Source organism: Scyliorhinus torazame, chromosome 1 (genome assembly GCF_047496885.1).
Source record: "Scyliorhinus torazame isolate Kashiwa2021f chromosome 1, sScyTor2.1, whole genome shotgun sequence".
Classification (NCBI taxonomy): domain Eukaryota; kingdom Metazoa; phylum Chordata; class Chondrichthyes; order Carcharhiniformes; family Scyliorhinidae; genus Scyliorhinus; species Scyliorhinus torazame.
The window spans coordinates 150000804-150028007 of NC_092707.1; the positions used below are offsets into that span (position 1 = coordinate 150000804).

The following is a 27204-nucleotide window of genomic DNA, read 5'->3' on the forward strand; positions in this document are numbered from 1 at the left end:
CCAGTTGCTCAACCATGCCGAAGCCCTGGGTGGCACCACCGACCTCCACCCAAGCAGGACCCACCTCTGGGAGCCACCAAGGAGGCCAAGACCAAGACATCAGCCCCCCCTTTCTCCTCCAAACCTACCTTCCACAAAAAAATCCCTGAACCCCTCAACCTCTCTTGCCCTCCCTATCCTGCACATTGCATCCAGCCGTGACAATGCAAATCTTTGTTTATCACTCATTGGTGACATGTCTCCCAATCCAAAATGTTGTCCAAACTGGTTCCAAATTCTTAAAGATGTGTTAAAGAACGCTGGGCTCATTGAGAGTTTAGCTGGGGAGAACAGAAGAGGGGACATAACCAACGTCCTTAGACATGATTCTATGCAAGAGGCCTCCTCCATCCGACCCTGCCCTGCACCCAGCTCCTCAAACCATCTTCACACTTTTCCAATGTTCGCCGCCCAGTAGTAGAGCATCAGGTTTGGTAGCCCCAACCCACCTGATTGTCGCCCACTCTGTAGGATAGCTCTTCTAATCCTTGTACTCTTTCCTGTCCAAACAAAGTCGGAGATTAGTCTATCAGCCCTAGAGAAAAAAGATTTGGAGAGGAAGTTCGGAAGACACTGGAATGCAAATAGAACCTCGGTAAAATGTTCATTTTGACCGTGTGTACTCTACTGGCCATGGTTAGTGGGAGGGCATCCCACCTCCGATTCCCCTTTCACCTCTTCCACCAGACTGGTCAAGTTCAGCTTAGGCAACAGTGTCCAATCATGCGACACCTGAATCCCTAAATACCTAAACTTTGTCTTGGCCAGTTTAAAAGGCAACCTCCCAGATCTGCCCTCTTCCCCAGGGAATTTACCAGGAACATCTCGCTCTTGTTCATATTCAATCTATACCCCGAAAAGGATACAGATTTTTTCAACAGTTCATAATTTCTCCCATATCGGAGAGGATCGAAAACATACAACAAATCGTCCGCATAAAAGGACATTCCATGTTCCTCACCCCACCCCACTCAATACCTGTCCATTCCCCTGACTATCTAAGTGCAATGGCCAATGGTTCAATCACTAGTGCGACCAATAGTGGAGACAACGGGCATCCCTGTCTCGTGCCCCAGTGTAGTCGCAATATCCTGAGCTCACAGCATTGGTCCGGACACTAGCCGCGGGGGCATTATACAGCAGTTTCACCCAGGAAATAAAAGTAGGACCAAACCCAAATCCCCCCAAGAGGTAGCTCCACTCCACACAGTCAAAGGCCTTCTCTGCATCCATGCAGGTGATTACCCCTGGCACCTGCTCCACAAGAGGGCGGCATGACCGCGTTCAAAAGCCTCCTGATGTTGGACAACAACTGTTGGCCCCTGACTAATCCTGTCTGGTCCTCCGAGATCGTTTCTGGTAAGCACCCGTCCAAACCTTTCGCTAGATCCTTAGTTAGTATTTTCATGCCCGAGTTTAATAGTGAAATAGACCTAGAAGACCCACACTCAAGGGAATCTTTGTCTTTTTTCGGGATGAGAGAAATAGAGGCCTGCATCAATGTGGCAGGCAGCACCCCTCTGAACAGAGTTGTTGAACATTCCCAGTAAGTGTGGCGCCAGCAAGACCGAGAACTGTTCGTAAAATTCGGCGGTAAAACCATCCTCCCCGGTGCTTTCCCTAATTGCATGGAACCAATACACTATGTCCCTCACAAACGGCGAAGCTGGCTTGCCGTACTTCCCATCGATTCAAGTTCAAACATCATTTGTAGCCTCTTTCTTTCTCTCTGCCGTGGGGTCTGTGGAGTATTGCTGATCCAATTCCAAGATTGAGTCTACCATCCTCTACCTTTCAGCCCTGCCAGCCTTAACCTTGTGGGCCTTGTACGATATTATTTCTACTCTGATCACTGCCTTCAATGCTTCCCAGAACGTGGAAGGCGAGACCTCCCCATTCTGGTTGGAATCTACATAATTCCCTCTGGTCAAAATCACCCTTTCACAAAACCCCTTGTATGCCAGGAGTGATGTGCCCAACCTCCATGGTGGGCACTGGGCTGGGCCTGTCTCTAATTGCATATTTCCCACTGTGAAAAAAATCTATTCTGAAGTAGACCCAGTGCACGTGAGAGAAGAAGGAAAACTCCCTCTCACTTGGGTGACAAATTCTCCATGGATTCTCCACTGATTGTGGTCTATGGGTCAAAGTCAAGGATCCAGTTGCACAGGGGAGAGCCATATGAGCTTGGCTGGGATTATGGTGTTAAAGACGGAGCTATAGTCGATGAATAGGAGTCTGACGTAGGGGTCCTTGTTGTTGAGATGCTCCAGGGATAAGTGTAGGGCCTGGGAGATGGCGTCTGCTGTGGATCGGTTGTGGCGGTATGCGATTTGCAGTGGATCTAGGCATTCTGGGAGCATGGGAGTTGATGTGTCTCATGAAGCATTACACAATGATCGATGTCAAGGCCACCAGACGATAGTCGTTGAGGCAAGTTGCCTGGTTCTTCTTTGGCACCGGTATGATAGTGGTGGTCTTGAAGGGGGTGGGAAACTCTGAATGGAACAGGGAGAGGTTGAAGATGTCCGCCAACACGCTTGATAAAATCTGTGTCATCCCAATTTGGTGCATAAATGTTCACTAATACCACCGGTGCACCTGCCAGCACCCCACTCGCTGTAACCTATTGCCCCTCACCTCCCGGGTCTTTCAAAATTCTAGTCGCTGGAAATGCCATCCACTTATTGATAAAGATCACGACTCCTCTTGACCTCAAATCAAAATTTGAGTGGAACACCTGCCCCCCCCCCCCCCCCCCCCCCCCCCCACAGTTTCCTTAGTCTCATCTGATCCCTAATTCCCAAAAGTGTCTCCTGCAAGAAGACTGCCTCTGCATTCAAAGTCCTCAAATGAGTAAACACCCGAGACCTTTCAACTGGACCATTAAATCCCCTAACGTTTCATGCCACCAACCTGGTGGGGGTGGGGGGGTGGGGGCTCCGGATCCTCCCTCTAGTAGAGTCAGCCATATCCCCTCTATGAGGGCCTCCAATTGGGCCCCAGCATACCTTGAATCCAGGCTCACCCCAGATAGGCGCCGGCTCCATCCCTACGTCAGCTCATACGTAAAGAGACCCTCATCGCTGGCATTTTATCCCCCCCCCCCCCAAACACCCACCTCGGCTGTCCACCCAACCGCCCCTCATTCCCTCGCCCTTCCAAACATCTGCTAACCATTCCTCCAAGCTCAAAAGGCACCCATTCCCTCCCCCTCCCACCCCAACATTGAACACGCAACCATCCTAAACCCATTACCTCACCCGATGAACAAAACAGAAACCCCTCCCACCCCAAGCACCTAGCCACAGTCCCCACCCCCATTTTGCTTCCATTAAATAACAAAAACGCCAGCCAGGCAGCCCCTGTCCAGCAAGTCCGGAAGAGGAAAAAAAACAGGAAATCCCAACCAGAAAGAACCAGGCGCCCATTTACGCCAGTCCCTCATCCAAACCCAAAGTACACATTCGGCAAAACAATAAATAAAGACTCCACACTCCTAATTGACCAATCAAACTACTCCATACTATCGTGTGCGAGAAGAAGAAGAACACTGAACCCTAAATAGCTGAAACACCAACCGTACCAGGAACTATATACATGAACATGTGAAATTTAAAAAAACTCCAAAAAACATCCCATAACCACAATCAAATCTCTCCTCATCTGCGTTTCCTCACAAAGTCATTATGCCCCCTCCAGCTTAATAAAATAATGGTCCTTGTTTTTAAATGTGACCCGCAGTCGAGCTGGGTACACTATTCCGAATCGCACCTCTTATTTTTTTGGAAAGTTTGTTGAACCCAGCTCGTTGTTTTGCCAGTTCCGCCCCAATGTCCTGGTAAATTCAAACACTGTAGCTTTCCTTCGTGGCCTTCGTCCATTTCAAGATCTGATCTTTATCGAGAAATCTATGAAGGCAAACTGATTGCTCGTGGTGGATCGTCGGATTTCTATTTCTGTCGTAGTGACCGGTGGGCTCTGTACACATCGGGTTAGCAAAGACCCCATCCCCCACTAATTTACCAAGCATCTTCGTCACAAATTTGTGTCTTTGCCCTCCAGTAGCCCAACAATTTTCAGATTTTGGCGTCTGGACCTGTTCTCCTGGTCTTCAGCCTTGGCTCTTAAAATCTTTGGGGCCTCCGCCATCAACATAACCTCGGCCTCCAAAGAGACAGTCCGACAGTCGAAAGACACTATGATCCGAGACCGCCCCTTCCATCTCACGGATCTTTGTGCTTGTGCCTCCATCCGCTGCTCCTCCCTCTTCAAGGTTAGCCGAAGTGGGGGCCACCACTTCCTCAATTGCTCTGGAAACATCTTCTGCCATCAACGGCCTTTGTTTATGGAACTTCCCCACAAGGAATTCCGTCAATTTCTCCGTTGGCTCCAGGATAGGTGTCGACGATCCAGAGGGCTCCACCATATTTTCCTTCCCTTCACCACGAGGTGCTGCCTTCTCGGGCACTGAGCTTTTAAGTGTCTTCTGCCTAGTTTTAACCACCGAGACATTACAACAAATAATCGGGTGACCAGGGTCGCTGAACGGAAGCTGCCTTGTACACGACTGCTCACCACATCACCGCAACCTGAAGTCACAACGTTTCTATCATGATCAGTAACGCTGGAAGTGAATTTCACAGCCTCAATTTGAAGATTCAGCCTTCTAGATCTCGTGTTTAGTCTTGTATCTATACCCTCTACTGATTTGCTTCCTCTTACTCTGTTCCCTTTTTAAAATAATTTTAAACACTTCTATCATATAGTCCTTTTAATCTGTGTTACAACAAATCAAAGTCCAACTATTTAAATCTTTGTTTCTGTATTTCTTCACTGTAGGCAGCATTCTGGTGATTCTGTGCTGTCTCCTCTCAAGTCTCAATATTTGCTATGGGTTACACTAAACTGCACATTCTGCTCTGTTATTACTAAAGTCCTATCAGCTCATTATTACATATTAGATTTCAGTGGCGTTTTATTTGCATTATTGACCTGAGATTCTCCCCTTGCATACCCTGTATTTCTCCCCTGCCCCTCCAACACTCCTTCCTTCTAACCAATTTGTTGTTCTACATTGATTCCTGGAGTGAGTGTTGTCTTGTGTGAAGAGATTGAATAGAGTGGGCCTATATTCTCGAGTCTAAAAGAATAAGAAATTATGTTGTTGAAATGTATAAAATAATTAAAGAGCTTGACTGGTTAGATGCTGAGAGGTTTTTCTCGTGACCGTAGAGGGGATGTTTTGGGGTCCCAGGGTAGAGGTCAGCCAAATAGGACTGATGAGGGGGAAATCGGGTGATGTAGGCGTGGGAATAGCAGCTTCTCCGCGGGCTCTGGCACTATTTGCTTTATCCGTCATTTATCCTGATTGCATGGCACAGGTTTGTCTAATCCATGATTAACATTTGATGTTCTGTCCCTCTCCTTGAGAAAGTGGACATAGCTTTATTATTGGAGACTCACTTGATTGACCAGGGAGTGCTGAAATTGAGATGGGAATGGGTGTTTATTTCAATGAGTAGTAAGGGTGTGGCAATTTTTAAAAATAGAATTTACAGTGCAGAAGGAGGCCATTCAGCCCATCAAATCTGCACCAGCCCTTGGAAAGAGCACCCCACGCTGCCTCCACCCCACTGCCACCCTACCCCCTTGACCCAGTAACCCCAATTAACCTTTTTTTGGGACACTTTAGGGCAATTTGGCATGGCCAAACCACCTAACCTGCACATCTTTGGATTGTGGGAGGAAACCGGAACACCCGGAAGAAACTTACACACACACTGGGAGAACATGCAGACTTCACACAGACAGTGACCCAAGACAGGAATCGAACCTGGGACCCTTGAGCTGTGAAGCAACTGTGCTAACCACTAGGCTACCGTGCTGCCCTAATTCTGATTAAGAATGTCCTCTTGAAGGTAGTGAGCTGTGTTAAGGATAGGGGCGGCAGATATGTGATGGTTAAGGGGCTGATACACTGAGAAGCTGTCTCCATAATGAATGTGTAAGGTTTTCAGGACCTTGTAGAATTGGCATTGGCTAATTTGTTTAAATAATCATAGAATCCCTACAGTGTAGGAGGATTAGCTCATCGAGTCTGCACTGGCCTTCTTGAAGAATGACCCCACCTAATCTGCACCTAATCTCTGGACATTAAGGGGCAATTTAGCATGGTCATTTTTTTTTCTTTAATAGGATGTGGGCATTGCAGACATGGCTGGAATTTGTTGTCCATTCCTAATTGCCCTCAAACGAAGTGGCATTTTAAGAGTCAACCAAATTGATTTTGATTTGATTTATTGTCACATGTACTGAAGTACCGTGAAAAGTATTTTTCTGCAGCCAAGGGAACGTACACAGTACGTACATAGTAGACAAAGGAATAATCAACCGATAACATTGGCAAATGGTACATCGACAAAGTGATTGGTTACAGTGCGGAACAAGGGACCAAACAAAGCAAATACATGAGAAAGAGCAGCAAAGGGCGTCGTGAATAGTGTTCTTGCAGGGAACAGATCAGTCTGAAGGGGAGTCGTTGGGGAGTCTTGAAGCTGTTCCTATGTCTGGATGTGCGAGTCTTCAAACTTCTGTACCTTCTGCCTGATGGAAGGGTCTGGAAGAAGGCAATGCTTGGGTGGGAGGGGTCTCTGATAATGCTGCCTGCCTTCCTGAGGCAGCGGGAGGTGTATAGAGAATCAACGTGAGGTGACGAGCTTGTGTGATGTGTTGGGCTGAGTTCACCACACTCTGAAGTTTCTTGCGATCTTAGACCATACCAGGCTGTGATGCAGCCAATCACAAATTGCTGTCGTTCTAGAGTCACATGTAGTCCAGAAAAGGTAAGGACAGCAGATTTCCTTCCCTAAAGGACATTAGTGAACCAGATGGATTTTACAACAATTGACGATGGTTTCATGGTCATGATTAGAATTTTAATTCCAGATTTTAAAAATTGAATTCAAATGTCACAGGGCTGCACAGTGTTAGCACTGCTGCATCACGGCGCTGAGGACCCAGGGTCGATCCCGGCCCTGGATCACTGTCCGGGTGGAGTTTGCACATTCTTCCCCAGTGTCTACCTGGGTCTCACCCCCACTATCCAGATGTGCATTGTAGATGGATTGGCCACGCTAAATTGCCCCTCAGTTGGATAAAACAGAATTGGGTACTCTAAATTTATAGAAGGAAAAAAAAAAAGAATTCAAATGTCGCCATCTGCCTTGGTGGGATTCCCAGAGCATTACCCGGGTCTTTGGATTAGTAGTCCACTGACAATACCTCCCCTCATGGCTAGTCCACCTAAGAGCGAACCCAGAGTAAACTCAACACAGACACACGGAGAATGTGCAAACTCTGTGCAATCACCCAAGTTCGGAATTGAACCTGGGTCACCAGGACTCTTGAGGCAGCAGTGCTAACCACTGTTCCACTGTGCAGCCCTTGGGTGGTAATTTCAGTTGTCAACTGAACCCCTTAATGGACAAGCTGTCGGTCGTTACCACCGTTTTTCTATTCCGTTAACTATTTCTGATGTCACACTCTCCACGTTATGGGAGACTTGCAAAGCCTATGCGAGAGGACTGATTATTTCTTACATGACCAACAAAAGCGTAGAATGCTGGACAGCCAGTGTAGGTTGGAGGTCTGTTTGGCTAATGCTGTGAAGAGGTTTAGGAGTGCCCCTAACAAGCAATTACCGACGCAAGGGTGGCTCTGGACTCCGCATTGACACAGCAGGCAAAATTTGAAAGGCAGAAACTGAGTTTGCAAATAAGCAGACTAAGTACCTGGCCTGTCTGACAAAGAAGAAAGCAGGTTCTCGGGCTATCCCCTTTGTGTATGCTTGGTGGAGGGGGAGACTAATAAAGACAGAGAAGATTAATGAAGCCTTTATGAATTTCTATGCCGAGTTATATAGGTCAGATCAGTTCAATGATGTGATGGCAGGTATGGAACATTTATTTTCCTCACTTGGATTCCCTATGGATTCGGAGGACCAGTATTTGGCACTTAATGCTCCTATTTCTAAAGACAAGGTGCCTGTGGCTATTAGGGAGCTTCAACTCTGATTGGCCCCAGGGCCAGATTGTCAGTGTGATTTACAGTGAGTTTAAGGATCTGCTGATGGAACCATTGGTCGGGATGTCCGGTCGCTCTTTTGAGGCCGAACTGTTTCCACCAACATGTCGGGTGGCTAACATCTCCATAATTTTGATGATGGCCAAATTCCTCTGGATTTTTACCTCTTGCAGGCCAATCTCCCTTTTGAGCGTTGACTTGATATTATTGTTGATGGTGTTGGCGAAACAGCTGGAGGGTATCCTTTCGATTTATTCAGGAAGATCAGACTGGGTTTATTAAGGGCAGGTTCTTCAATAATAAACTGTTCTGAGATTGTTGAATGTGATTCAGGCCATTCCGAAGCAGGCCCTAGGCGCACTGGTGATCTCTTTGGATGGGGAGAAAGCCTTTGATCGGGTTGAATTAAACTATTTGATGTACATGTTTCGAGGATTTGGGCTGGGTGAGGATTATGTTAAATTGATTCAGGTGTTGTACCATAGGCATGTGGCGGCAGTGCTCAGGCCTCAGAATTTTGGGCTCCGAAGGGGGCCCAAGCAGGACTGCTCCCTATCCCCTTGTAATTTGCGCAGGCCATAGAGCCTTTGGAAGAGGCTATTAGGTGGGACTCTCCTAATATTTTGTCGAAAACCGGCATCTGTGTTGCTGCTATCATTACTGTAATGGTTAAATTTAATGCCTTCTCTGAAGATCAATTTTGTAAAATCAGAGGCTATGCTGGCGGGAGAGCTTGAGGGGCGAACCCACCCCTTTGCTAATCTCACCTTTAGTTGGTCCTCGTTAGTGCTTTAAATACCTGGGGTCACGATTACCTCTTTTTAGGCAATCGTATGGGCAAATTTCCCTCAGTTGATTGCTTTTATCAGGTAGGACTTGGCTCATTGGTCATCCCTGCTGGTTTCATGACTGGGCAGGACATCCTTGATTAAAATAAATATGTTGCCTAGATTGTTATACCCCCTGCACATATTGCCAATATTGTTTTCAGCTGGAGTTTTAAAGGAGATTAATGGAATGATTAGTTTGTTTGTATGTAATAAGAAGAAGCCTCGCCTTAAATTTACTGAGCTCCAGCTCTTGGGGGCAAGGGGAGGGGACTGGGTGTCCTGAACATTAGTCTCTCGCAACTGACTTCTCACTTTGGGTTCATGAGGGACTGGGTTAGGAAGGACCCTGCCTCCATTTGGCTCGACATTGAGGCTGACCAGTTGGCTTGCCCTGTGTAGGTCTTGTTATTTTATGGAGATATTATGGCTGGTACCACTAAATGTGATAATCCTATTATTATTAGTACCATTAGAGTGTGGGGATTGGTCCATCAATGGGAATGACTTGGCGTGCTCTTCTCTTTCCCCCCCCCCCCCCCCCCCCCCCCCCCAATCCAGGGCATCTCAGATTTCCCACTGGGCCTTGTGGACCATAGATTGGGAGACTTGTTCAGGGATGCTTCCTTGTCATCCTTTGAGCAGGTATGCCAACAATTTGACATCCCGAGACACTCCTTTTGAAAGCATTTACAACTTGGAGACTTTATCCTTTTTTCAGACAACTTGCGTCTTGACTCCTCTATTTCCCAGATGGAAAAATCACGAATTCTGTGGAGCTCAAATACTTGATCAGCAAGTGTTATGATACCCTGTGTTTTAGATTCTACGTTAGTACATTGGGTACTCTGCAGTCTTGGGAAAAGGACGTGGTAACTAACATTGATGGGGAAACACTGGGTAGTATATAGGATTAAAATGGAGACAGAACCATCTAATTCCTACAGTGCAGAAAGAGGCCATCCAACGACTGCACGATCTGAAAGAACACCTTACCGAGGCCCACTCCCCCATAATCCCGGGGCAATTTTGGCATTCCCAATTCACATAACCTGCGTATCTTTGGATTGTGAGAGCAAACCAGAGCACGCAAAGGAAACCCATGCAGACAGAGAAAGTGAAAAACTCCACAATCACCCAAGTCCGGAATTGAACCTGGGTCCGTGGCACTGAGGCAGCAGTGCTAACCACCGTGCCGTCTCTTAACTTCAGATACTGCACTGCTTAAATATCACGCGTAGTCTTAGACAATGGTTCGATCCTGCTATATCCTGATGTGCCTAAAGTGCCTGGTAGTCGAGGGTGATTGTATATACATTGCATGTGGGTCTGTGTTTAAGGTTGAATCTTATTGGTCAGGTGTAGTCGAGCTGAAGAAGATCTTGACCGAGGCTTAGAATTTAATTCTATGTGCCTAATTCTGGGTCTTCTCGATGGGAGAATTACTGATACTAATGAAAAAAAGGCTGCATAACATCCTGACTTTTGCAGCTGGTAAGAATATCCTCTCTACTCCTGGGTTAGTGACACATCCTTCAATTCAAAACTGGAGTAAATGGAATGCATTCCTATGGAATTCCTGACCTCTGATCCATTCTAAACCAAATACATTCCATAGAGTCTGGGATCTCGTAAAATGTATAGGTTTCACTTTGTCTGACTTGCCCCTGTTGGGCTTTCAAAGGGCCATATTGGGCTTTCCATGAGCCATATTGTGTGGCGTATTGTATTGTATGTCTTATCTCTCAATGCATGAATGTGTGTGCTCTGAACTGTTATCCTTTCATGCTCCTTATCCTCCTTTCCTTCTCAATTGGTTATCAAAACTGGAGTTACTAGTTCCTTATCGTCTTGTTTGTTCCTATATTTGCAATAATTCTTCTGTACTGTACCTGTTTTGCATTGCTAATTTTTCCCTGATATTTGTAAAAAAAGAATTGAAAACCCTGATGAGTATTTTAAATAGGATTGATTAGAAATTTTTTCTTCTCAGAGCATTGTGAACCCTTGGGATTCTCTACCACTTCCCAAAAGAAAGTGAACGCTCCGACATGGAGTACATATGAGGCCCGGTCAATTAAATTGGTGCTTTGGGAATCGAGCAAAAGGCAGAAAAGTGGGGTTGATGTGGAAGTTCAGCCATGATCTTACTGAATAAAAGAGCAGGCTTGAGGGACTGTATGGCCTACTCCTATTTCTTATGTTCTTTCCCTAATTTGCTACTTCTCCAGTAGTTGCCAGTATGGTAGGGTTAAAAATGGGGTCCTTAAACTGTGGACAATTGAAAACTAAATTCAGTAATTTGACAGTTATTTCTCCAGTGGATATTTCCAGTGAATAAGCATTGCATCCTTCGTGTGACAGAGGCCTTGTACTTGTTTATCCTGTAGTTCTAAATATGATGTAATATTTTTTGTGCAAATACCAGTGAATATTACAATCACTACCACATCATATCCTCGCTGTATACTGCCTTCTGAATATATGCCAGTGTTTGTAATAGAAGTGGCAATTGTGCTGAGTAAAGTGATCTAAAGGACAGAAGTAATCGTGCTTCTTTCAGATTCTGTCTCTAATTCTTTGTATGCTTACTTATTAGATTATAGATAAACAACAGAAAAAAATGGAACAGCTTATCTCACAAATACAGGTAAGGGGAGTTCAAAAACACAACCACCTGCGTAAATCACTGGTAAGGAGGGGGAGGGGTTAGTGGAGAGGTAAATTACACTCTACTCTGTTCTATGTGTTGCATTTCATTTCAGAACACATTAATGGGATGAAAGTCTAGAATCTCTCTTTATCAGCCAATGTGGTGAACATTAGTAGTTTCAGTCCAATTCCTGTTGGGTGTTGGTTCTGTAGCATAGAACTATTTGACAGTAGCAATCTCTCGGACCATTTGGATGCAGGCAGTAGTAAAGGGCTTAAGTTACAGGCGACTAACTCTAGAGGGGGCAAAACAGTTGGTTTTTGCAGGGCTCACAATTTTATTGAGTGTCCTGTATCTGGTCAGAGATGAATTATATAGAATGTAAGGCTGCATTTGCTGTCAATGCAATGCATGCTCAGTTGCATGTCTGCTTGCCATCTTTTATTGTGGGCAATATGCAGCAGGACACATGGCAACCGCTATTTTTATTGGGGCAAGAACTATGCACCAAGCATTGAAGTAAAGTGACTGCCAATACTTTGCAAAATCATTTTTACTTCTGCAACAGTAATTAATTGATCTTCAAACTGAAGAAATTTGAGAACATGACAATTTGTGGGTGTTTTTAAGGCAGGATTTTGCCCCTTCAATAAACCGCTAGAATTATTGAGCTGCTCAGACTTCCGGTGACGGCGAGCGGGAGGCAGTCGCACATTGGAGGGCTCCCGCTCGGGAACGGCATTTTCAGGGTCTCACGCCTGGTCCCAGGGGTAACAGAGGCGGCAAAAGCAGGGAGAAGGCACAGTGAAGGAAGATGTCGAGAACAAGTTTATAAAAAAAAAAAAAAAAAAATGCCGTGAAAAAACAGCTGAAAATCCGTCAGGGAGTGGAAAGGTCACCGCGGGGACGGCAAGAAAAATGGAGGCTGGGGCACCAGGGGAGGCCGCATTTCCCACGGCTGAAGAAATGACTACGTTGATGGCCGCGGAACTCGAAAGGCAGTTCACAAAACACATGCAGACGATGAGGAAGGAGATGGGGCGGTATTGAAAGTGCTGGTGGAGGAGGCGATTTCCCCGGTGAGGGCGGCGGTATTGAACGCAGTGGCAGAGGTACGGGAGCCAGGCGAGACGCTGAAGGAAGTGGAAGAGACATTGTTACAGCACAGCGATCAACTTACCTTAATGGGGAAGGAGATGCGGAAGGTGATATCAACGAGGGTCTGCGAGTCAAAATGGATGACTTACGAAAACAGATCCAGGCGACAGACTGAGGATTGTGGGTCTTCCCGAAGGAGTGGAAGGCCCGAGGCCGACTGAGTATTTTGCCAGGATGTTGGCGAAGGTATTGGGGGCGGGTGATGATCCCTCCCGATATGAACTGGGCTTATCGGTCGTGGAGGCCAGTACCAAAGGAGAGTGAGCCACCAAGAGTAGTGACGCTGTGTTTTCGTAGGTACAGTGTGAAGGAGAAGGTCCTGTGCTGGGCAAAGCAGAAGCGGGTGATGCAGTGGGCTGGAGCTGGCACACACATATATCAAGACTTTATGGTGGAGCTGGCGAGGAGGCGGGCTGCCTTCAGCCGGGTGAAGAAGGTGCTGTATATCAGTAAGGTGTGGTGCGGCATAGTTGAGGGTGACCTACAAATCCAAGGACTTTTATTTCGAGACGGCTGAACCAGCAGAGGAGTTTGCGATGGCAGAAGGACTGTGGCTGAATTGAGAAGTGGTCATGTACTGATGTAGCCTCATGTAACTGTATTTTTTCACTGCAGCGGGTGTATATGCTATATGAGCCAACATTGTATATACTTGGACAAGGGAAGAGAGGGGTCTTTCACTTGCAATGATGGTTCTTTGGAGCTTGGGTGTGTATGCGGGGTTCGTGTGCTAAAGGGGATTTCTTGGTTTTCCTGGGGCTGGACAAGGGGGAAAGAGACCCGGGCGGGGGCCTCCACGCTGGCCGGTTTAAGCCGGCCAGTGAACGGGAGTGAGGTGGGGGGGGGAGGGGCTGTGGCCATCAGCGCCTGGCAGAATAGGTTTCGATGAGTCTAGCCGGGGTGGAAAGATGGGGGATGGAACGGAGGTTGGGGGAGGATTTTTGTAAGAGGAAGTGGGGGGGAGGGGTGGGGGGGGGGGGGGGGTTGCTTGCAATGCATGGGTGTCATCTACGGTACTCTTTTGGGGATTGGATGGCATTGAATGTGGGGGGGGGGGGGGGGGGGGGGACAGGACTCTATAGGTTAATGGTGACCAGAGGCGATTCCTAATTCCTTTCTCTTTTATTTCTCCTTTGTTTGTCCCACCGTGGGAGGGTTTGTTCTATTTGATGTTTATATTGTCAGGTGGGTCTTGCTTGGGGTAGTGGGAGGATGGGATCGTTATTGTTGATAAGGAAATTGACTTTGTATTTGTTACCATTTACTGCTTGTGGGTGGGGTGTAAATTCTGGGGAAAATGTGAAAATGGAGAATAAAAATATTTTACAAAAAAAGAATTATTGAGCTGGTGCAACAGTTTTCTTCCCTGTCTTGACTGAATCTATCGGATCACTAATGTTTAGCAGCATATGTTCACAATGTTTATAAGTTGCAAGACAAATTTAAGTGTGAATCGCTCTTAGTAAAATACTGTAGTACTTTCAATAAAATGCTTGAGCTAGATATTCCAAGCAACGTGCTGAATAAGTGATGTCTGGGTTCCATGGAATCCACAAACTAAAAGCATATTGCAGAAAGAGTTAAAAAGACAGTTAGCAGTGTGCTGGGCCAACCAATGTGTGTACATCAATATGCGCACACGCAAACTGCTATCGGCAGTTATATTGCTTTAGCAAGAGACGGTGAGAATGTGAAGTGCAGAATAACTGCTTCATGCCACTGTTTATACTCCATATGAACCTTTTTCTATTCCTTTTGCCTTCTCCCCTCTTTTTCTGTTCCTTTCTCCCTCTTGTACTTATTGCCTTGTAAATGGAATTTACATTCTGTCTGATAACACAAGAATCCTTAAATTCAGGTTTGCAGCTGCATTCAGCATCTTGGGGCTGGAGATCTGAATAATCAGTGCTTCAGGCCTGATCATTATCCAGCAACTACTGTTATCAATAGTCTTTGTAGGTGTCGTGAGGACAAGATTAAGCTTGGCTATGATGCCAACAAGGTCGAAAAGACTGACTAGGCTCACTACTGAAGTTTTTTAAAATTTGTTCTTGGAACATGGGCGTCGCAGGCTGTGTCAGCATTTATTGCCCATCCCTAATTGCCCTTGAGGGAAGAGTCAACCACATTGCTGTGGGTCTGGAATCACATGCAGGCCAGACCAGGTAAGGATGGTATTTCCTTCCATAAAGGACATTAGTGAACCAAATGGGTTTTTACAACAATCGACAATGGTTTCATGGTCATCATTAGACTTTTAATTCCAGATTTTAATTGAATTCAAATTTCACCATCTGCAGTGGCGGGATTTGAACCTGGCTCTCCAGAGTATTACTCTGGTCTTTGGTTTACTAAACCAGTGACAATACCACAAAGCCACCATCTCCCCAATGAAGCCATGAAGGTCTGCAGGTTTCATGGAGCAGTCCTGCAGTCTGTACTTTTGAGGAGAGGAGGGAATAGTCAAATGGTGGTGATCGTTAAAATATTTTAATATCTCTCCCTCTGTAGACCCTGGAGGAGTGTGTGGCACAAGAAGAAGGGACAAGTCAGGGTCTTCGTGAGGAGCTATCTGGGAAAGAGAATGGATCACAGTTACTGAGGAAGGCCATGAAAGAGGTGAGAGCTGAAGGATTTAATAGCTGCTTTCAGATCTTTCAAGACTCCGACAATAATGCTGCCTGTTCCTGAAGTGTGAGCCCCACCCCTCAACTGAGAAAAAACTGCTCCAACTCTAAGACAAGCTGTTGTAATTACCCATTTTTTAGCAGATCTTCCAAGCTGCTCATCTTGACCAGTCTGAATATTTGACTATGGCTGTTTATGCAAAAATCATGCATTGGCAATCCCCAGTTTTGCGTAAAAGTTGTTGAATATTGATTAGGGAAGAGAGCCAGAGTATTTGACGTATTGAATAATGATCATGCGCATCCCCAGTCAATGTATATCTGATGAATGTTTCTAATATTACGACTCATTGAGAGTTTGAACTGAGTGCTAATTAGTGCTAATTTGTCCAAATAGGGGAAGAACTTGTTGACATTTGATTCTTGCAACCTGTTTGACATTCACCAGCATACCAGGCTGTGGATTCTTCATCTTGGGCCATATTGGTGGTATTTTGGTTGAATGAAGGGTTGAAATTAAAAGAAAAAATGCTGGAAATACTCATCAGGTCAGGCAGCAGCTGTGGAGAGAATCCAATTTAATGTTTCAGATTGATGACCTTTCATTAGAACAAAAGACAGATAGAAATGTAAGAGTTTGAGGGGTTGCGATACTGGGGGTACTGAGAGCAGGAATGAGCACCTCTTGTGAGAACTTGATCCTCTGTCTACATGCACCCATCATGTGTGCATGCACTCCTATTTGACAGCCGGTCTGGAATCCACTAGCTGCTTTTCATTTTCTAAAAGCTTGATGATACAGCTTTAGTTAATATCCAGGATCCAATCAGAGCTCTATATTGATCATTAGTTTTAATGCAGTAATTATTGAGTCTTTGTTCAAAATTGATTTGAACGTTAATTTCTCTGCACTGCACCCTGTATTCCATCTAATCCAAACCTATAATTGGTCATTAGAAAACACATGACAAAAGAGCAGGGTGGCTCTCCCATCCACTCCCACTTTACACTTTTTCTAATGCCGGTGGGTATGGAGACAGCACTAGGCGTAGAATTGCACCTTTTTGTGCACTTTGCTAAATGTGCTTTGACATCAGAAAGGATCTATACTGAACTAATGTATACAACTGGACAATATTGTTTTACATTTTTGGCCCACGTCTGGCAGGCATTCGATACAAAGTTGTTATAACTGAATACAGTCACAAGTGCAAAAGAAAACTGGATATGCAATTTTTTCCCCTGAATATTGAAATAAAATTGTACTGCCTGAAAGTGCCAGCTGAGCCATCTCTTCTTGAGAGGAGCAACTGCTGGGGTGGGAGGAGACCATTGACCAGATTTTGCAATCTGGTGTCATTACTACTTGGTTTTGGTGGGGAGGTTGTTGGTAGCAGGTGGAATGGGTGGTGTTGTTACCTTTTGGACAGAGACATTTTCAGTTCTGATCTGCATATTTCTGCCATTTTCTTTTATCCTAAAGACTTGGTACTTCAGGACAGTTTTGAAAGGGAAGTAGGCTGGAAAATAATTTAGTAATGATTTTACAGTGCACCATTATATAAAACAATTGGAGCAACTATGTAATTACAGCTCCAATGTTAGTGTGGATTTTTAAAATAAAATTGCTTGAAATGACAAATTGACACTGTGTTGCTCTATTCCAGCTTTCAGCCCAGAATCAGGAGCTGATTGAAAGAAACCTGACTCTTCAGGAACAAGTAGGACAGTTGGACCAGAGCAAGAAGCTACCATCTGAAAGCATGCAGCTGTTGGAGAGGTTGCATCTAGAGTTGGCCCGGAGTTTGCATGACCTACAAGCAATCTGTAATATCCTCACACAGAGAGCCCAAGGCAAAGACCCTAACCTCTCTCTGCTGCTCGGCATCCAGTGTAAGTACCCAATGTGTCCTGCGGATACAATCCATTCCTAATTATAGCAGATCAGATCTGAAACAGTCCTATAGTTGCCCACTGTGATCAAATGTGTTCCTGGAGGTTTCACCGCACGCTTTGTCCCATGCTCCAGCCATTTGTCGGCCATCACACCCATTCTTGTGATGGAATGCATTCCTATTCCAGTTGGAAAGCCAAAAGACTCCTTACCCAATTCAGGTAACACAGATATCTCAGGGTTGCCGGGTTGGAGGAGATTAGAGATGGGAAAGAGTGAGGCCATGGAGGAAATTGAAATCAAAGATGAGAACTTAAAGGTTTTACTTAAACCACTGTAGATCGGTGACCGCAGGGGTGAAGTGTGAATGAGACTTGCTGTGAGCAGATTGATCATGAACCTGTCCAATTGTCATATTTTTAAAAACCCAACTGATTCACTAAAGTTCTTGTTTAATACTGTGCCATAAGTATGTTCTGGTCCTGTTTTACCACGCCTTAGTCCCAGCATGATCAGTGCCTTCAGGAAAAGAGGGAGAAGAGATATAAAATTACATTTTCCAACAGTTAGAATCTAGTTTTGGGTGAATAAGCAGATTGATGGTTTGTTCCTCATTTTAGAAATTTGACAGTTTCTACTTAACAGTTCAAGCTTTTCAAAGTAATCACAGAGAAGCTGCATTCTTTTATTATGGGTGACGTTTGAAGGCTGGGAATATTACTTCGAGACCCCCAGAAGCAACCGAGGACTTCAGTTGAACAATGCTGGGTGCTGGCACTTTGTAATGGTCGGGAATACAGTTGAAGTGGGGGGTTGGGATTTTTTTTTTTTCCGTTCCCTCCAGTTTGATGGGGGTTCTTTCTTGGGTTTGCTGTTTACTGTTGGGTTGGTAAGGGGTGGTAGGGGTGGAGTGTTTGCGGGGATGGTATGGGGTGGTACAGGTGAAAAGATTGTGTGGGATGGATGTTTCCCCCCCCCCTCCTGTTCTATGGGGCTGTTTGTGTTTAGTGTTTGTTTGTTCTCGGGGAGATGACCTGGAGTTCAGGATGAATCTTTGTTTGGGTGGGGGAGGGCAAGGTCAGCAGGGAGCCTCCTTCCCTGAGCAGAGGACTGCAGGAAGGGGGAGGGGAGGTCATTGGGAGGAGTATTTGGGCAGGGGCTTGCACGCTAGCAAGTAAGGCTGGTGAACAGAAGTGAGGTGGGGGGAGAAGGTCGAGAGAGGTGGCCATGGGGGGAGGGGAATGTTGATGCGATGTGGCAGGGGTTGAGAGATGACATGGTCAGGGGCGCAGTAGGAGGCCTTCTGGGATGGGCTAGGTACAGGGTGGAATTAAAACCGGGCTGGAGTTAAGTGGGGAAGATGACAGATGGTAGAGGAGAATAGAGGCGTAAGCCTATGGTCAGGTTGGTGACGTGGAACGTCCGGAGACTCAATGGACCAGTTAAAAGATCATGGGTGTTCGTGCACCTCGAGCTTGAAAGCGGGCCGTCGTCGTTCTGCAGGATGCACACCTCCGCGTGAAGGACCAGGTTAGGTAAGGAAGGGGTAGGTCGGGCAGGTTTTCCACTCTGGGTTTGATTCGAAATCGAGGGAAGTGAAAATTTTAATGAGCAGGAAAATGGGATTTGAGTGCGAAGGAAGTGAGCGATCCGGGTGGCAGATATGTGGTTGTGAGTGGGGTATTGGACGGGGCACCGGTGGTGTTGATAAACGTGTATGCACCAAATTGGAGTGATGTGGGTTTTGAGGGGGCTGCTGGCAGCAATCCCGGACTTGGCCACGCACCAGTTGATTATGGGACGAGATTATAATTGTGCCCTAGAGCTGAGGGTGGATAGGTCGAGCCCCAGGTCACTGGGTAGGGTACGAATAGCATAGGAGCTGGGTGGGTTTATGGAAAGGTTGGGTATGTTTGATCCATGGCACTTTCAGAACCCTGGGGGTAGGGATTATTCCAATTTTTCCTCCCATGTTTCTAAGGTGCATTCGAGGATCGATTATTTTGTGGTATTTGGTTGGGGTTGAGGGGTCAGAGTATGAGGGGATAGTTATTTCGGACCATGCGCGCGCCACTGGCTGGAGATTCGGCTTATACCAGGACGAGAGCAGAGGCAAAGGTGTAGGGTTGATTTGGGGGTTTCTGGCGGATGGAGGCTTTTGTGACTAGGTGCGGGTGGCGATTAAGGATTATGTGAAGTTGAATCAGAATGGGCAGGTGTCGGCCATTTTCTGGGAAGCGCTGAAGGTAGTGGTCTGGGGGGAAATTATCTTGTTCAAGGCTTGTGCGGATAGGGAAAGGAGGGAGGAATATGACCGCCTAATGACGAGATAGTGGAAGTGGGAAGGAAGTATTCAAGGGTGCCCACCGAGGAGAAAAATGTTGCAGGGGTTGACAGGCTGACAACGGGAACGGCAGGAGGAGTGCAGCGTAGGGCCAAAGGAGTGCAATACGAGTATGGGGAGAAGGTGATTCGTATGCGACCTTACCAGTTGCGTGGGCGGTCTGCATCCAGGGAAATGGAGGATACGGGCTGGGGATGTGGTGTTGGAGCCGGGGAAGCTAAATGAGGCATTTGGGAGTATTACCAGGGACTGTACAAGGCGGACCCGGGGGGAGAGGGAGGGAGGGGGACATGGGAGGGTTTTTTGAATGAGCTGCTGTTTTCCTAGTTGGAGGAAGCAAAGAAGCAGGCGTTGGGAGGAGCTTCTGGGGCTGAGGGAGGTGCTGGATAGTATCAGGAGTATGGAGAAGGGGGAGCTCCAGAGACGATGACGCAGAAAGTGATTACTTTAATCCTGAAAAAGGGGAAGGACCTGGTGTAATGCGGGTCGCATGGGCCCATATCACTGTTGAACACTGATGTGAAAGTATTGGCTAAGTTGTCCAGGGATGGTTGCAGAGGATCAAACAGGCCTCATGAACGGCAGGCAGCTCACGAGCAATATAAGAAGGTTGTTGAACGTAGTCATGAATCCGTCAGGAGCCCTGGTACCAGAGGTAATGGTGTCCATGTACGTGGAGAAGACATTTGATCGGGTGGAGTGGCAGTAGTTGTTCGAGATTCAGGGAAGGTTTAGGTTGGGGCCGAGATTTGTGGCATGGGTGAGCTTGCTATATGTGGCAACAAAGGCGAGTGCGAAGATGAATGATATGAGCTCATGAAGCTTTGAACTACACAGGAGTACAAGGCAGGGGTGCTCTATGTTGTTGTTTGCGCTGGCCATTAAGCCTTTGGCGATGGCTCTTAGGGGGTCGGCAGAGTGGCAGGGGATTATGAGGGAACAGAGGAAGCATCGGGTGTCGCTCTGTGCCGACGACCTATTGTATGTTTTGGGCCTGCTGGAGAGTATGGGAAGGATCATGGGCCTGCTGGAGAGGTTTAGAGGGTTCTCGGAGTATAAACTGAATGTAGGGAAAAGCGAGATTTTCCGGTGGATAAGCTGGGATAGCGAGCCAATCTAGGGGGTGGCTAAGGATAGATTCAGGTACTTGGGGATTCTAGTAGCGATGGACTGGACCGGGCTCCATATATGGAACTTAACCAAGCTGGTGGACGAGGCCAGGGCGAATCTCAGGAGGTGGGATACACTCCAGTTGACTTTGGCGGGGAGGGTCCAAGGGGTAAAAATTAATATTCTGCCAAGGTTCTTCATTTTTCAGACACTCCCAATCTTTTTTTTGAGACTGGACATGATTATTTCGGACTTTGTATGGCCGGGGAAGGTGCCAAGGGTTATGAGGACCCTGTTACAGAGGCAGCAGGGGGGGGTTGGCGTTGCCGAACCTGCTTCATTATTATTGGGTGGTGAATGTGGAAAACGTGCGCCGATGATGGGAAGGAGAAGGGGTAAAATGGAGGAGGAATCTTGTAAGGCGTCCAGCCTAAGGTGGAGGGAAGTGGGGCTGGTCAAGGTGAGGGATTTTTATTTGGAGGAGGGGTTTGCCAGTCTGGAGGAGCTAAGGGAGATTGTGGAGCTCCCGAGAGGGAGTGAGTTCAGTTATCTGCAGGTTAGGGATTTTGTGCGAAAGGCCTGGAAGGAGTTTCCTAGGTTGCTGGGATACACCCTGCTGGAGCGACTGCTGCGTCCGGATGTGGAATTGGGGGGGGGGGGGGAGAATTGGGGATATATTCAGGTGGCTGGGAGAGCAGGGAGGAGAGCGGGTGGTGAAGATCAAGGAGAAGTGGGAAGGGGAGATCAACTAGGAAGCATGGAGTGAGGCACTGTGTAGTGTAAACGGGTCCTCGTGTGCAAGCATGAGCCTGATGCAGTTAAAGATTGTACACTGGGTGCATATGAATCGGGCAAGAATGAGTGGGTTCTTCCAAGGGTTAGCAGATGAGTGAGAGGTGTGTGGGTGGGGGCCAGCGAATCATGCCAACATGTTCTGATTGCCCGGTGACAAATGTTGCTGGAACGGAGGTTGGCATCGTCATCGGGGGTAGCGGCTTGGTTGGGTGACCTGTACGACTTCCTGCGGTTGGAAAAGATAAAGTATGGGTTAAGTGGCTCAGCAGAGGGGTTTGGAAAAGGTGGGTGTTGTTTGCCACCATGTTTTAGGAGTTCATTGTGGGGTGGGGGGTGAAAAAGGGGGGGAAATCGGTACAGTCTATAGTCAATTGTTGGGAAGTATACTTTCCGGTGTGTTTCGATGCCGTCATCCTTTTTTGATACACGTTTGTAATAAAATACATTCATTCCAAATCTACTGGGAGGCTTGCAAGAGTAGCTAAGCTAGCGGGGAACAATAATTTTGTGGATAAGAGAGGATTAAGGCTCATGGATAAGTTGATAAAGCATGTGTACTGCCAATCTAAGCAATTTAACAGCAGAATAAAATGGTGGTACAAGTGGGAAATTATTTGAGAAATGCAATATGCTGTTCCATCGGGCTTTGTTCTGGGTGCTCTATATTTCTGTGTTTGATTTCTGTAGCAGGCTGTACAGACAGCCACGTTACTAAAATAAAGACTTTGACCAATGGTAGAAAGACAGATCCAGCAGGTGAGTTTTATTTTTATTTTTTCTAAATGTATTTTATTACAAACATGTATCAAAACAGGTTACAGTGAATAAGCACCCGGGAAACATGCTTTCCAACAATCAATCATACAGTCTGTACAGAATTTTCCCCTTTTTCACCCCCTCCCCCCAACGACGAACAGCCCCTCAAACACCGGTCGCAAACATCCCCCACCTTTCCTCAAACTGCCAACCGCCACTCAAGCAAAATTTGTCGCCATGCAATCAGAGTGCAATGGCCACAACATCGGCCTTCTTCCTCTCCATGAGCTCTGGCTTCTCTGAAACCCCAAATATCACCACCGAAGGTCTGGGTCCACCTCCTCCTCTACTATCCTGGCTAAGACAGCGAACACTCCCGCCCAGAATCTTCCCAATTTTCCGCAACCCCAAAACATGTGTGCGAGATACCTGAACTCACTCTACCCTCTCCCTTAGCTCCTCCAGCTGGCGAACCCTTCCTCCAAATACAGATCCCTCACCTTGAGCAGCCTTACTTCCCTCCACCTCCTGTATATACTATCTCACCCCCCCCCCCCCGACTCAAACCCATGATTCACGGTAGCATAGTGGTTAGCACAATTGCTTCACAGCTCCAGTGTCCCAGGTTCAATTCCTAGCTTGGGTCACTGTTTGGAGTCTGCGCGTTCTCCCCGTGTGTGCATGGGTTTCCTCCGGGTGCTCCGGTTTCCTCCCACAGTCCAAAGATGTGCAGGTTAGATGGATTGGCCATGCTAAATTGCCATTATTGTCCAAAATTGCCCTTAGTATTGGGTGGGGTTACTGGGTTATGGGGATAGGGTGGAGGTGTGGGCTTGGGTAGGGTGCTCTTTCAAAGAGCCGGTGCAGGCTCGATGGGCCGAATGGCCTCCTGCACTGTAAATTCTATGAAATTACATCTCTCACAGCGGTGTTAGCACCTACATCCCTTCCACCCTAAAATGCCATCCCTCAACTGATTTCATATCTTCACTGTGGACTGCATCACCGGGCTCCTTGAATACCTGCTCGGAGCCATTGGCAATGCTGCTGTCACCATAGCCCTCAAACTAGACCCCTTGCAAGATTCCTCCTCCATCCTAACCCACTCTACCCCTTTTCCTTCCTACCACTGCCACACCTTGTCCACATTCGCTGCCCAATAATAATGAAGCAAGTTCGGCAACGCCAACCCCCATGCTGCCACTGCCTCTGTAACGGGTCCTCCCCACCCTCGGCACCTTCCCCACCCATACAAAGTCAGAAATGATCGTGTCCATTTTCCGAAAAAAGGCCTTTGATGTAAAGATCGGGACAGCTTGAAAGAAAAACAAGAACCTTGGCGGAAAATTCATTTTCACCACTTGGACCGTCCTCTCCCCGCCAGTGTTAAGTGCAGTGTATCCCACCTCTTAAGATCCTCCCTAGCCGCCTCCACCAGCTTCGTTAAGTTCCACTTATGGAGCCCCATCCATTCCCTCTCTACCTGAATCCCCAAATACCTAAACTTATCTCTCGCTACCGTAAATGGCATCCCCCCTAACTTAGCCCGCTGTGCCGGCTCATTCACCGGGAATACTTCGCTTTTCCCTACATTCAGCTTGTACCCTGAGAACCCGCCAAACCTCCCAACAGGCCCATAATCATTCCCATACTCTTCAACGGATCCGAAACATACAGCAAGAGGTCATCAGCATAGTGTGACACCCGAGGCTCCGTCTGGCCCCTCCTAATCCCTCGCCACTCTGCCGACACCCTGAGAGCCATCGCCAATGGCTCTATGGCCAGTGCAAACAGCAGCAGCGACAGCAAGGACCCCTGCCTCGTACCCCTGCGTAAGTCAAAGCTTTATGAGATCATATCATTCGTCCTAACCCCCGCCCTTGGTGCCACATACAGCCCATGCCACATCTTGGCCCAAACCAAATCTTCCCAAAACCTCGAACAAGTACTGCCACTCCACCCGATCAAATGCCTTCTCCGCATCCATGGACACCACCACCTCCGGTACCAGAGCCCCTGACGGATTCTTCATCACATTCAACAGCTGTCTTGTATTACTCGCGAGCTGCCTGCCCTTGGTTCCAACTCCATCTACAGGTTTGCTGACGATACGACCATAGTGGGCCGGATCTCGATTAACGACGAGTCAGAATACAGGAGGGAGATTGAGAACATAGTGGAGTGGTGCAGTGACAACAATCTATCTCTCAATGCCAGCAAAACTAGAGCTGGTCATTGACTTCAGGAAGCAAAGTACGGTACACATCTCCCAAAATCTGTCCTGGTCCACCCACATCGACGCTACCACCAAGCAAGCGCAACAGCGCCAAGACTTCCTCAGGAAACTAAGGATATTTGGCATGTCCTCATTAACTCTTGCCAACTTTTACAGATGCACGATAGAAAGCATCCTATCTGGCTGCATCACAGCCTGGTATGGCAACTGCTCGGCCCAAGAGCGCAAGAAACTTCAGAGAGTCGTGAACACAGCCCAGTCCATCACACAAACCTGCCTCCCATCCATTGACTCCATCTACACCTCCCGCTGCCTGGGGAAAGCGGGCAGTATAATCAAAGACCTCTCCCACCCGGCTTACTCACTCTTCCAACTTCTCCCATTGGGCTGGAGATACAAAAGTCTGAGAACACGCATGAACAGACTCAAAAATAGCTTCTTCCCCACTGTTACTAGACTCCCAAACGACCCTCTTATGGACTGACCTGATTAATACTACACCCCCTGTATGTTTCACCCCGTTGCAGGTGTTATCTAGTTACATTGTGTACCTTGTGTTGCCCGAATTTTCTTTTCTTTTATTTCCTTTTCATGTACTTCATGATCTGTAGAGTTGCTCGCAGAAAAATACTTTTGACTGTACCTTGGTACACGTGACAATAAAAAATCTAACCTTCACAAAGCCCTTTTGACCTTCTGCCACCACCTCGGGACACAGTCCTCCATCCTCCCCGCCAACAATTTAGCCAATACTTTCACATCCATGTTCAATAGTGATATGGGCCGATACGACCCACATTCCACCGGGTCTTTCCCTTTATCGGGATTAGTGTGATTACTGCCTGCGTCATCGTCTCCAGCAACTCCCCCTTCTCCAGTGCTTCATTAAACGCCCCCAACAGATGTGGTGGCAGGTCCGTCGCAAATTCCTTACAAAATTCTGCCGGGTACCCATCTGGCCCAGGGGCCTTCCCTGACTTCATACCCCTGATAATATCCACACCTCCCTCAGCCCCAGGGGCTCCTCAAACACCTGCCTCTTTGCTTCCTCCACCTGGGGAAATTCCAGCTTGTCCAGAAACCATCTCATGTCCCACTCCTCTCCTCCCGGGCCTGCCTCATAAAGTCCCTGGTAGTACTCCCTAAATGACTCCTTTATCTTCCCTGGCTCTGACACCACATCCCCAGTCCGTATCTTCAATGTTTTCCTGGATGCAGCCTGCCTCCGTAGCTGGTGCGCCATACTCATATTGCGCCCTCCCCATTGTCAGCCTGTCAAACTGCCCCTGCAACTTTTCTCTCCTCACGAATCCCTCCACGGTGGGCATCCTCGAATATTCCCTGTCCACCTCCAGTATCTTGCTCACAGGACGGTCATGTTCCTCCCTCCTTTCCCTATCCGCACAAGCCTTAAACAAAATAATTTCTCCCCCTCCCCGGACCACTCCCTTCCCAAAATATGGCTGCCGACACCTCCCCATTCTGATTCAACTCCACATACACCTTACTCGCTGCCCGCACCTTATCACAAACATCCATCTGCCAACAATCCCGAGTCAAAGCTCCACCCCGGCCTCTGCTCTCATCCCGATCTAAACCGAATCTCCAGGCAGTGGGGCACATGGTCCGAGATAACTATCCCCACATACTCTGCCCCCTCCACCCCAACCAAAATCTCCTGACTCACTACAAAGTAATCAATCCTCAAATACACCTCATAGACATGTGAAAAGAAGGAATACTCCCTTTCCCCTTGGTTCTGAAAGCGCCATAGATCCACCAAAACCATCCTCTCCATAAACGCCCCAGCTCCCTTGCCATTTGTACCCTACCCATGGACCTGGGGCTTGACCTATCAACCCTCTGTTGTCCTCCCATGATCAACTGGCGCTTGGCCAAATCTGGGATCGCTGCCAGCAACCCTCTCATAAAACCCAAACCTGATAGAGTAGGTAGAGTACCCCAAACCTGTTCTGCTGCCGGTACAGCACCGCTTTGGCCTTGTTGAAGCTTGCCCGTCGCTTTGCCAACTCTGCTCCAATGTCCTGATAAATTCGGACCATATTCCCCTTCCAGTCGCAGGTACGCTTCTCCCTGGCTCACCGCAGAATCTTCTCTTTCTCTTCAAATTTGTGGAGCCTCACGATCACTGCCCACGGCGGCTCTCCAGCTCTAGGCTTTTGCCTCTGGGACCTCTGCGCTCAATCCACTTCTGGCGCCTTATCTAGCCCCCCTTCTGCCACCAGCCCTGCCGGTGTCTTCGAGACTTACCTGTGGCACTCCCAGCTTCCACTCCTTCAGGCAGGCCCACTATTCGCAGGTTCTTCCTTCTCAAGGCATTCTCCTGCTCTCCACCTTTGCCTTCAACGTTTTACAGAGGTCTCCCAGGAGCCCCACCTCTGCCTCTAGAGTCACCACATGATCACTGTGGTCCGAGATCACTCCTTCGATCTCTCGAATCTGTGAGCCCTGCACCTCCAAACACTTCATCCGTTCCAAAGAACTCTTCGGGGTGTCACCGCTTTTTTTTTTAAATGTATTCAAATTTTTCAACAGATTTTCAATAACACCCACCCCACCCCGCCCAACAAAAAGAAAGAAACAAGAACACAATCAAAAATTATACATTGGATTTCCCCATATACAATATCCCCCCATATGACATTTAAAAGCACCACTA

General features: G+C 47.3%; 1 protein-coding gene across 6 annotated transcripts in view; it reads left to right on the forward strand.

Moving 5' to 3' along the window:
- The window catches only part of cep85 (centrosomal protein 85), a 104845-nt gene that overhangs the window by 73225 nt on the left and 4416 nt on the right, over positions 1 to 27204 (forward strand). For all 6 annotated transcript variants that reach the window (XM_072501017.1, XM_072501016.1, XM_072501014.1 and 3 more), the window contains 3 exons: positions 11551 to 11601; positions 15274 to 15381; positions 17057 to 17282. In XM_072501017.1, coding sequence (XP_072357118.1) covers positions 11551 to 11601; positions 15274 to 15381; positions 17057 to 17282 — 385 coding nt within the window. The remainder of the gene's footprint in view (positions 1 to 11550; positions 11602 to 15273; positions 15382 to 17056; positions 17283 to 27204) is intronic.